The sequence below is a fragment of the Leuresthes tenuis genome, unplaced genomic scaffold, assembly GCF_036924035.1.
Source record: "Leuresthes tenuis unplaced genomic scaffold, fLeuTen1.0.hap1 SCAF_10, whole genome shotgun sequence".
NCBI lineage: Eukaryota > Metazoa > Chordata > Actinopteri > Atheriniformes > Atherinopsidae > Leuresthes > Leuresthes tenuis.
Genome location: NW_027325364.1, coordinates 10,132,018 through 10,144,085, shown reverse-complemented (window position 1 = coordinate 10,144,085; position 12,068 = coordinate 10,132,018). Strand labels below are relative to the sequence as shown.

The window sequence follows — 12,068 nt, the reverse complement described above, 5'->3', positions numbered from 1 at the left end:
ATCAACATCTTCTGATGTTACGTAACTGTGAAGGCCTTTTCAGTGCCTAAACTCCATATATAAAACACGAGACAGTTTACCACAGCATTGAAATCAGTCTCTAGCTGCAGTTACAGCTAAGCACTGCTCAACTTGGCCATTTGTCCTTATCGACTTTTACCAAGTTGAAAAATGGTTGAAGAATTCCCTTTTTGACTTTCAGTGTGTGGCCCCCAATGGCGACCTGTCCAGGGTGTACCCCGCCTCTCGCCTGATGACCGCTGGGATAGTCCCCCCCGCGCGACCCGACCTCCAGATTAAGTGGGTATAGAAAATGGATGGATTCTGAACAGTATTTTCACTTGAAATGCACATCTCTAGTTTTGATATACACTAGAGACTCTGCACTACACTGAAAGTCTGACACATGGATGGAGCACCAAGGCTAACATGAGTCTATGTATGCAGAGGTGACTCAGTTCCCAACCACATGATCTGGGTGTGTCGCTCCAGCTTTAAGAAGCTTGATTTTGTAAATTGTTCAGAACAACATGTTTACAAGCATTTAAAAGTGTGGATTCTGGTCAGTATAACAACTTTTTCCCTTCTTCAGCGTCTAAAAATATAAAATATCTAAAATATTTTTGCAATATTCCAATTTAACATTTACTTAACTTTTTTTTCCACAACTATCCCACAGCATTCATCCCTTGTTTATTGTAGATATTCTACACTGGCATACCTGATTGAAATCCTTTATAAGGTCACGGAGAACTTCATATGTTAAAGTATAAGTTATTACACATCTTTAAAAGAGTAAAAACAGTTACATGCAACTGTTGCTTCAGTAGCATAATTTCAGAGCATTTTTCTTGGGTTGAAATGATCTGCAAGACTGATATAACTACAAAGAGGGAAACTTCAGCTCCGAGATGCCCACTTCAGGAGAGCTGCTACCACTGTGGTCGCTGTAAGTGTCCCTGAAATGAGAGACAAACACATTATGAGGACTAAAATCGGTGTTACCCGTCACAGATTATTTCAGCAGTGGAGACACGCTGTCACTGTAAGTGGTTATAGTCATGAGTCTGCCGATAATAAGCAGAATACATACGAACAATAGAAGTGATCAAACTATTGCTTCTGCCGTCCCATTTAACATCCCATCCATGGCTTTTTTAGTTTTTATTATTTTCTGTCAAGTCTACAATCTAATCTTCATCTTAAATGTGGACAATGTTCCAAATAATGAGGGAAGTGCCTTGGATACTGTTGAAAAATGTATTTTCTGCTCCGGTTCTGAGCTGACCCCAGCTTAAGGGCAGCAGATGCACTGAATGGATGGACAGGAAAAAAATAAATAAGGATTCATTTATTTATTGTGGAGAGCTACGGTATTAAGAATACAAAGCTAAACTTTCTGAAAAAATAAACCTACACCAATTTAAAGCTGGAAATGAACATACTTCAGCATAAAACAATAGATGAAATATAAATAGATAATCTAAACAAAGGATTAAGTTCCCAAATCTCCAGAGTGACTCTTTCATTTAAAATGCAAAAACCCTGATAGTCTTTGAGACTGGTTCCAGAACAGCCATCTTCAAAAGTGTCAACTTTTTAAATGTCATCATTTTGTCACTGGCACAGTGTTCCTTTTGAAATTAATTAAAAAGTTAAAGACACAAATGTCTTCAAAGATATGCCAATCTATCAAACCTGTTAAGTATCACTTCGGGGTCCACCCTCTTAGAAAAGATGGAAATATGGTCCCTTGTGGCTAATATGGTGAAGGCGAAACATAAGCCTCAAAGTAGCATTTAATGGTTTGATGGGTGACATAACAGTGCCTTCTTAAAACCATTAAGCAATTACAAAACCGTCTGAACTTCAAATGGGTTTTGATGTAAAAAAAAAAAAAAAAAAAAAAAAAAAAAAACACTTCAAAACTAATGTGGGAATACTGCAGCCAATACAGCAAAAGTATGGAAATAGACAACCAACATGACATTCTGCTTGTGCAGAACAGTAGAAAATAACTGTGGAACAAGCTTACGTCTTTAAACTAAGAATACTTGTAGCTACACTTGTGTTGAGCTTTTACTGAAGTCCTTCCTGGAGCATCCTTTGACTGTAAATCAGATCATTTTTGGGTGGTGACTCATTGCTCTGCTGGAATTTACCGTGGAGAAAGGCGACAGCCCTTGGCCAGGAAGCTCTGGAGTTTTCCTGCAGCAGCCAGCAGGAGACCAAGGTATGGAGGGGAAGGTTTGATGGGTCTGGAGGTGAACTCCGGATGATACTGCACTCCAACAAAGTAACAATGATCTGAGACAGAAAGAAGTGGATCAACATGAGCGTTATGACCTCTGCTCTCATTTGTTACAACACACACGTTGCTAAAACACATTGGTGGAATATTTTTTTTGATCAGTTTCATGTTAAGCATACCGTCTCTTTTGCAATTGCTCTCAAAAGCACATCTTTTAAAAGGTGCCTTTATAAAGGCAGCATATATTAAAGCAGCATCAGGATGCTTAATAACCACTCACTGTCCATTTCAATGACCTCCATTCGCTCTCCCTCCACATCCTGACCAACAAACTGAAGTCCCTTTCTTTCAAAGTGGTGCGTCAGCTCTGGATTCACCTATAATGACATGACATTTAATGATTTAGGGCAGTTTATGTACCAGAGTACATGTACCAGATGACCCAGAAAAGAATCCATAGAAAATCTGAAATATTAAGCTTGTATTAATATTGAAAATATTTTGCTCCCAGACAAAAAGCTAAAATCTTGTTTTAGTTTCTACCTCAAACCTGTGTCTGTGCCTCTCTTCAACATAATCCACGTCTCCATACAGTTTTCCTACAACGGGAAAACATGAGTTATAACAAACACCGTTGTTGGAAAACAGCCAAAAAAAAGCCACCCTATGGTCGAGAATGATACATACTCAGAACACTGGAGTTAGATTTGAAAATGGTCCGCCTCTTCCCCAACCTCATAGTCCCTCCCATTTGTCCTGGGTTGTGCTCTGGCATGTCAATCACCTGCCCAGATCAAATCAGAAGTCCAGCTACCTTGCTGATATAATGAAATATGAGCAGAATGGGGGTGGAATAGATAACCTACCACGGGGTGTTTGGTTTCTGGATCAAATTCTGTGGAGTTGGCATCTGAAAGAGATAAGCAAAAGTGTTTTCACCGCAAAGAAACTTCCCAACAGCTCTATGATTTCACCATTAAGAAATGAGAAACAATAGAGATCAAATGTTTTTTCCCCCCAGTGGAACTGCACAAGTACTCACCTTCCCAGCCAAGGACATTGCGGGCAAAGTCGCAGACTGCGAGCTGCATGCCCAAACACACTCCTGCACAAACCAAGATGACACACATAAATAAAGACTTAAGTGGTGCAAATTACTTTCTTTACACAGACAGCTCTATTCGCATCGAGTTGTGCACAAACACACACATTTGTTCAAATTCATTAAGTTGAGGAGAGGCCTTTACTGATTAGCAACATAAAAAGTCTAGTTTGTTTGAGCCATTTAATCATTTTCATAAAAACACACTAAATCTCTCTTACCCAGAAATGGCTTATTCTGTTTCCTTGCCCAGCTGATAGCCAGCATCTTTCCCTCTGTTCCTCTTGCACCAAAACCTCCGGGTACCAAAACACCGCTGGTGAAAAGAAAGAAAAGCCCATTGAGCTTCACTTCACTTTATCGGCACAATTTGGAGAATTTACAAACATATCTCCATTAAAGTTGTGATGTATAAAATGCTAATATGAACAGAATGCATCATTAGCCACCTTTTAAATTCAATTTAAACACATTGAGTGAGGCTCCCTTCTCCTCTGACAGAGCGCATGCGCAGGTTTGTAAATGTTACATTGTGTCATTGAGTCAAGAACAATTTTCAGAGAATCCAGAAAAATCTGAAGACAGTGACAATGGCTGAAAACTGGCTGCGATCTTAAGGAAGATTCCCACCACTGACAGTGGAGACAATGTCCTACCTCATCAACAACTGCAAGTCAAAACTAAATAATATACCAATTCTAACTAATAACGGACCCCACTGTGAAACAGCTACAATACTTTTCAATGTCTGATCTTAAACTTTTGAAAGTTTTACTGCCATCAAGTGGATTAAATTATAACTTTTTACCTGTGACCACTATTTGATTGCCTTCAGCTGATAATGTTCAGGACTATCCAAACCTACGGTCACATGTTTTCACACCGTTTTGTATACTCACTGAGAACTGCAGAGTTTTTGCCACGCCTCGTGATATTTCACCGGTTCATCTTGCTGAGTTGTGCTCTCCAAATCTGCAGAGTCTATGTACTGTAAAAAGAGGAGGAGAAGGTGAAAAAAAAACCCAAAACAACAACATATAAACAGGTTAACAGCTGTATGAAAACAGGCATACGTGTGGCATTATCAAGTTCTATCGTGATACCAGTTTATACTCTTTTGTGGAGGAAAAGAAGTGATAAACATGTCCATACCTTGACCTCTAGTTTGTGATTAATGGCGAGGGCCGAGTGCTCCAAGGCTTTAATAACAGACGTGTAAGAGTCAGATAACTTGGTGTATTTTCCCACCAGGGCTATGGTAACATGCTCCAAGAAGCGGTCAGATCTGAAAAGAGATAGAGATGATTCACAGGAGTGCCAAAGAATGATGTAGTGTCTGGGGAACTCGCTTTTTTTGAGAGTTTAACTCGCAGCGATGACGCAACGACTGAACCAATCATCCCAGAACTGAGAATTAGTTCTGTCAGATTAGAAAAATAGACACTTTCTCACCTGTTGGCCATCTCTTTCCACTTTGTGAGCATCTTTCTCGGCCTCATCTCAACGGGCAGGTTCAATCGCTGACAGAGGTAGCTCCCAACACCTTGGTCTTCCAGTAGAAGAGGCACTCTGTAAATTGAGGACACGTCATGAACACAGATCACCTGCAAAGAGCAAGAAAAGAAATGATTCAGGGTATTAATTCTCAAATAAAAAGGTCCAGATGACTAAAGACTTCACGTTCTCATTCTACCTTGAAATGTGAGGTGCTGTCAATACAGAAATGTCTTACTTAAGCTTTTTATGGTTATTCAACCTCTTTATTTAAGGATAGGGTTTCTCTCAATGTCTCTTGGAGACGTTAAAACAGTCATGTTCAGACATAACCAAGTCATGACCTTAAATATTAGCCAACTATCTGAAAATAGTACTGTCAGATCAATCAAAAAGATTTCAGTGGTGATCACATGAATTGTACTAGTTCATGAATCAAGTTTGGAGGACCTTCTCTGCAACGGTGTTAAAAACAAAACAGTACCTCACCTGTGTGGGTTCCACGTGACAAAACATGGAGATTTTCTCTTTGACGGACGTTTCTAGAGGCGTTGCACAGCGGCACACAATCTGTCAAAAGATATTCATTAATTAGTATAATCACACATGATAATACCAGGGCAAACAGGTCATTGTTTCTGCTTTAATTTGGTTGTCTACATCATAAGATAAACCAGTGACAAAGAAGGAAAATGGGTAGTTGGTCCTGTGTATATCTGGTGTGTGGGAGGAAATGAAGGCAGGGGCAATCTGATGATCTCATATAAAAAAAAACATTAATACAGTGGCTGATTAGATCATTTTTAGAGGAATGGTTTAGATTGTATTTTTAGATCAATGACAGCACTGTCCAAACACTTCAGCTCAACCCGAATGAACGCAAAGTGCAACAGACAAATGCCCATTTTGGAGCCGATATATATTCTGCAAACAGAAGGCTGCATGGTGGAAGGCAAACAGCTGGGAGTGGATGAACATCCTCAAAGATTAATCTTCTTCATCAGGAACTGTTTGGACTGTGAATGTAGATAGTTACTGATTACACAGGTTGTGTAAGCTGAGCATGGGCACCATCTGCAGTGCCGTGTCGACTCAATTCACAATGAAGTCACAGGTACAACCTGCCATGTGCAAGCTATTTTCTGTACAGCACTTTGACAACTACACCAGCTTAATGGACCCCATCAATGCATCCTTTCTCTTGAGTAAAGACATTTTTTTTTTTTGATGTCTTGCTCTGTGATAGGATCGCTGTAGTTATCAGTACTGATTACACAGCTAGTGTTTATATGTGGTAACACCATAAGTGGAAATACAAATCAACACTTCTGGTCAGATTCTTCTAATTAAAATCGGAGAAAAAAAACAAAAGAAAAACGAGGAGAAACAGATTCATGAGCTGATGCTTTTGCCTTCGGTCTTGTGTGTGGGCGACATGCTCTGTACCCACAGCCATATTCACATCTGACCATGCCATCACAGGCTCAACTAAATCTGTGGTTGGGAATTTTGACTTCAGGGGATCATCCTACGATGTTGTGGGCAGATCTTGGAGGGAATGCCAAGTTTTCGAAACAACTATAATCTGACTCACCAAATCTGGCGACAAGCCCAGCCCCCTGAGCTCTCGGACACTGTTCTGAGTCGGTTTGGTTTTCTGTTCTCCTGTCGTGTTGGGCTGAGAACAAAAGATAAATTCAAGTCTAATCAAAGCATAAATATCTGTACAAAACAAGTCAGCGTAACACACCATAATGGAAAATGTGACCCTATAGTCATCCCCTCTCTTGTAGTTTCAGGGAACAACTGCATGCTGTGTGTGTTCACTAGTGAGCTATACCTGTGGTATCAGGCTGACATGGATGTTGCAGAAGTTTTCCCTCGTCACCTTGAACTGGAACTGTCTGAAGGCTTCAATGAAAGGCATGCTCTCAATGTCCCCAACTGTGCCTCCCAGCTGTTGACGCAAAACAACAACTTAGACCATAGAACTGCATACATGAACACACAGCTGGCTGGTCCTCTGCACATTATGTACTCCAAAAAACAGCGTGCCGTCAGCAGCACTGAACCATAAAACTGTCTAGAGCTGGCTTGAAGTATGCCGCACGAAGAGAACTGCTGGAGGCAGGAAAGTAATTTAACTTGGTTTATGAGGACTTGATGCTTTTCGATGGCAATGTTTTTATAGTACATACTATAAAACAAGCATCTGATTTATAACAAAGACTTACTTTTCATTTTCTTAGACTAAATCAAATATACTGTATGATTCACCCCCCCCCCCTCATAGTAGAGAGTCATTTTAAAGCTTTTCCTCAACAAATCCATTTCTACATCCTGCCTGTTTCTTTGTATCTTAAATTCATTTTGTTGCTGTACCGATGCAGACGCACCCATATGTGCGGGTACACTGATTTCGCAACTTGTTTTGCTGAATGCTGCCAATATTATCTACTCGCTTCAGGCAACACACTTGGTTTCAGAATCTTAAATTTCTCTAACCCATTAAAATACAACATCATGGCCATCAGCGACTCGAGGGTTATTTACGAGGAGTACAACTTTAAAATCACAGTTGATGAAAAAGACTCACTTCTATAACACACACTTGAGGCTCCATACCATCATCATCTACTGAAATCTTTGCCTGCTTCAGTACCCATTCCTGGATGGCATCTGTGATGTGGGGTACCACTGGGGAAAAAAACAACAACAAAAAAAAACAAGTAGACTTTAAAGGAATAGCGTAAAAGATTAGCTAAATGCAAAGTATTCTAACAGTTATCAAATCATCATTTTAAAAACAAATGTTGTTAATTTGCACATTTACATAATAAAAAGTTTACTTTCTTACAGGCAAAAGATCTTCTGATTCACTCCTCTTTGCATATGCATTTTCAACCCCTCATAAACACGTGGATATAAAAAAGCAGCTTTACCAAAAAGTCTGTGCCTGTGATGCTTTTAGAAATAAAACGCACCAACACAAGCTTCTTCTAAAGCTATATCAAACCTTGTACAGTCTTGCCCAGGTAGTCTCCTCTCCTCTCCTTGTTGATCACAGACTGGTAGATCTTTCCTGTAGTGATGTTATTGTCTCTGATAAGGCAGATATCCAGGAAACGCTCATAGTTTCCCAAATCTAGATCAACCTCCCCGCCATCATCAAGAACAAACACTTCACCTGGAAAGCAAAGACGGAACTTTTATTTATCACAGGATTTATGGAACTACCTGAGCCTTAACTAGCCAATTAAAACAGCAGATGATCTGGAACAATAACTGTCAATCTTGGTAACTGTAGTAAATGACTCACCATGTTCATATGGTGAAAAGGTTCCGGCATCAATGTTGATATACGGGTCGATTTTGATGGCTGTAACATGAAGGCCACAAGACTTGAGGATTGTTCCAACACTGCTGGCAATTATTCCCTTACCAATACCAGATATAACGCCACCCGTAACCAGGATGTACTTCATAGTGGCATAGGAGGACTGAACACAGAAAGAACAAGAATTCAGTTGGTAAATTTACACTGCTCAATCACCTCTGGATGCTTTCACATACAACCACCTCTGGATGCTTTGACATACAACAATCACATATAAAACACGTTCAATTCAACATTATTAGTCACTCGATTCAAGTTTAATCCAACCTTACACATGGAACATTACACAAGACTGCTTAGAAAGAAAACCCGAAAGCTATCAAACGTAAAGTTAGAAGACATCGTACTCTCACGAACTGGAAATTCACGGTGGGGCGTACCATGTTTACGTTAACTTACATTTATATTATTTATTAAAAATGGAGAAGTGGCACTCAAGAAGTAAATATGGTACACATATAAGGGTATAATACCCTTCACCAACAGTGTACATACAGCTGCTGGTACAGAACTGCCGGTTACTAAGCTCATCTACATCACTTAAAATGAAAAGGCGGGAAGTTACCGCGGCGCCATAACCGGGTAAACATGAAGGACAAGAGAAAGTGAGCTGCAGCTGTCAGCTATCAGTTCACGTTCTCATGTCAACAAGGATTTGTTTTGAGACATAACCAGCTACTTTGACCTAAACTTAGCTGACGTTTTTGGTCCCCACAATACTTTACCTGCAGCTATAAATCCACATTACTTTGAACAACAATCTAAATAAAAGGTTAATAAACACCAAGCCACTGAAGGCAATATGAGTGAGACATATCAACGACCCAGTTAAGTCAGCTAGCCAACTGTGACCCTTTTAGTAAACAGCGATAGACCTGACAGCGTTTACAGCTATTTAACAGACTCTATAGCACAGTACGACATTAAAAACACACATCCTACCAAAGAGCTAAGAAGAAACAAGAGTCCAAATGTGTACCGACAGGGACTGTTTTCGTCATTAATTGTCCTCTACTCACGAAGCATCTGCTGTAACAAGCTGCAGCTGTAACACAAACACGTGTACGAAAAGCTGACTGACCCACTTGAGAAGGTACAGCTTTCTTACTTCTTCTTTTTCTGGTGTTTATTGGCGGTTGGCAAACAACGTTACGGTGCATTACCGCCACCAACTGGCAAGGAGTATGGATCAAGAATGCACCCGACCCCATAGAAAACTGTTCACTTACGTTTGACGTATTATATCAAATTAAACCCTCCTTTTAACGTCTCAGGCACAATCAACCCGTAATCCACCAATGAAGTGACTGCATTGATAGTTTAATTCCCGGAAACCTCTCCCTTAAAAGCCTAAATATGGGCGAAGTGTTTGTATACTTTCGCTCGAACAAGACATTTCAAGATTAATGGAAGAATATGATATTCGAAATAAAATCAAATGAGGAGTTCAAATTGAATTTGATTAAATTAAATAAACTACATTTATGGAATTGCCTGTTAATCGTGTTGTGTTGTTTTTTACGAAAGATTGTGATGCTTTTTCTATGACCAGCCTTGGTTATGTATTGGTAATTTTACAGTCAGTCGTTAATTTTTGCTATTCAATGACCAAATGAATAGAGATTCTGATTAAATCAAAATATCACCTTAGTCTCGCATATATGTACGTTCCACCTTCTCGCCACTAGATGTCACACGCGTTCTACTTTGTTCTCTTCAGCCTACATGCAGACTAAATTGAGCTTTTATCATGCATAGCAACATTCACAAATAACAATCCATCTGTGGAAGGAAATAAGCCACCAGATGTGAAAACAAACAGATTAATACTGGTGAACCATAGGTGCCGTCATCAGTTCGGATTTGGTCAGAAGGCAGTACAACCCCCCCAATCCAAATGTACACGGTACCAGTGTCAGAGATATTAAAGTTTTCTTTCATGTATTCACTGTTGTGCTGCTCCAGTTTTGCTGTGGGTAATGAGAATGGTGATTCTAATTCATTTCAGTCCATGATCTTGATCTAATTAAAGACCTCATCCCTGCCACCTCATTTTCATAAGCTGTTCCCTTCAATTACATCTGACAAGTGAGCACAGACACATATTAACCTCCAGCATGAAAAGGTACTCTGCCTCTCTCATTTCTCTGCAATCTTAAAATATCAAACGACAAAGGTAATGCTACCTCTTTAAATGTTTGCAAAACACATCTGGGGAAGACAGAGTATCCATCAAACCTCCAGTGTGTCCCCATTTCCTCAGACACAGATGATAAAACAACATGTTTTGCAATGTGTTGTGGTCTGACAGTGGCCAAAGTCAGCTCTGACAGCTCATCCTTGTTAATGATTGTCCATTAAGCCACTTGTTTGTACTCTTTGTAAAAGCAAGAGAAGCCAGTGTGTCTGAAGAGATTTGAATACTGGATGGATGTTTGTCCATCCAAATCATGTTTCAGCTCATACAAAATTGAGTGACTTCCATTCTGTTAAAACTAACATTAAATTTAGCACTGCAGACTAGTGACAAAGTGAAATTACAAGATTTTAAATCTCACACTTTGGCAGTGAGAAACTGTGTTTTTATTAGCAACCTTTTGGTGTGTTTGTGTGTGACAACAGTGTAAACAACAAAGCAAATCACTATACATACCCAAATTTGGAATTTGACCTTTAGCATTTGACAGTTTAATAAGTATTTTTTGATAATCATCAATTCAATGAAATGTTATGAAATGCAAAAAATAAAATACATAAACAAACAGGTGGTGTGGTTGTTAGCACCTGGTTTGAATCCCGACTGACTTACTGTGTGGAGTTTGCATGTTCTCCCTATGTATATGTGGGTTCTCTCCAGGTCCTCCAGCTCCCTCCCAACGTCCAGAAACATACATATTAAGTTAATTGGTGGCTCTAAATTGACCCTAGGAGTGAGTGTGGATGGTTGTTTGTCACATATGTGTCTATGTGGCGCTGTGATGGACTGATGACCTGTCCAGGGTGTACCTTGCCTCACGCCCAATGACAGCTGGGATAGGCATTTAAGAACATTTAATGAATTCAGGTTATACACTTGGATAACATGTAGAGGCATTTATACACAGCATGTTTCATGACCAATGAGCCATTTGAGAGAGTAATCATCAAATTCACTGATAATGAAAATGTTAACAATAACATCACGTCATCATTCATCTATTTTCTATCAAGTTGAGCTGGTTCTGTTGGGGGTTTCTCCCTGTTAGAAGGGAGTTAAAAATTATGTTTTTGGTTTTTTTCCATCCGCTGTCACCAGGAACTTGCTCAAAGCGAAATTGTTGTTTTTTAAAAATAGAATCTCATGGGATTACTTTATGTTGTGATTTGGCACTATACAGTGACAGTAAGAGTGAGTTGAGCTGATTTGAATTGTGTACCAGGATGTGTTTTCAGTCAAATAAAACTATCTGTTTGTAATGCGGTGATTTAAGTTGCATAAACGATGCCGTCTGCAAGCTTAAATGAGCATATAAACACTGTGCTCTAGTTAAATATCAGTTTGTGTTGGCAGTATCTCCTTTGGCTCCACCCTGCGAAGCTAGATAGCATTAGGGTCAAATGTCAGAAGGTTGCTTCACTCCCAGACCTCCAGTGGTCTAAAGAGGTCCATCTCTCTGCTCAAACATCCCCTCACCCCATACACATTATTTATGACTGGGAGTGGTGCATTTCCCTGCTCTCTTGTAGTTTTGGAGTGTGCAAGGGAGATCAATTTAAGAAGGAAACACAGATGGCTCTCAAGGCAACATGCAGTACACAACTACTCACTCAGAGGAAAAGTGAGC

At 39.7% G+C, this 12,068-nt stretch overlaps 1 protein-coding gene across 1 annotated transcript; it reads right to left on the bottom strand.

The window, feature by feature from the left end:
- Nucleotides 1–320: 320 nt before the first annotated feature.
- Nucleotides 321–9,337, bottom strand: LOC140316156 (CTP synthase 1-like). The gene is made up of 18 exons (XM_072393879.1): nucleotides 9,187–9,337; nucleotides 8,167–8,347; nucleotides 7,864–8,034; nucleotides 7,444–7,544; nucleotides 6,688–6,804; nucleotides 6,442–6,525; nucleotides 5,337–5,417; nucleotides 4,806–4,957; nucleotides 4,506–4,638; nucleotides 4,253–4,341; nucleotides 3,575–3,669; nucleotides 3,294–3,356; nucleotides 3,118–3,161; nucleotides 2,939–3,035; nucleotides 2,795–2,850; nucleotides 2,532–2,628; nucleotides 2,163–2,307; nucleotides 321–959 (listed from the first exon to the last, which is right to left on the bottom strand). The coding sequence occupies exons 2-18, from the start codon at nucleotides 8,330–8,332 to the stop codon at nucleotides 884–886; spliced, it is 1,767 nt and encodes a 588-aa protein (XP_072249980.1). The 5' UTR covers nucleotides 8,333–8,347; nucleotides 9,187–9,337; the 3' UTR covers nucleotides 321–883.
- Nucleotides 9,338–12,068: the final 2,731 nt, after the last annotated feature.

What these genes read in the sequence shown, in the direction of transcription:
- LOC140316156 (XM_072393879.1), bottom strand. Translation starts at nt 8,332, where the DNA reads ATGAAGTACATCCTGGTTACGGGTGGCGTTATATCTGGTATTGGTAAG. An exon ending in CTTTTCACCATATGAACATG is followed by an intron (nt 8,035 to 8,166) that starts GTGAGTCATTTA and finishes TTTGCTTTCCAG; the next exon opens with GTGAAGTGTTTGTTCTTGAT. An exon ending in ATCACAAACTAGAGGTCAAG is followed by an intron (nt 4,342 to 4,505) that starts GTATGGACATGT and finishes CTCTTTTTACAG; the next exon opens with TACATAGACTCTGCAGATTT.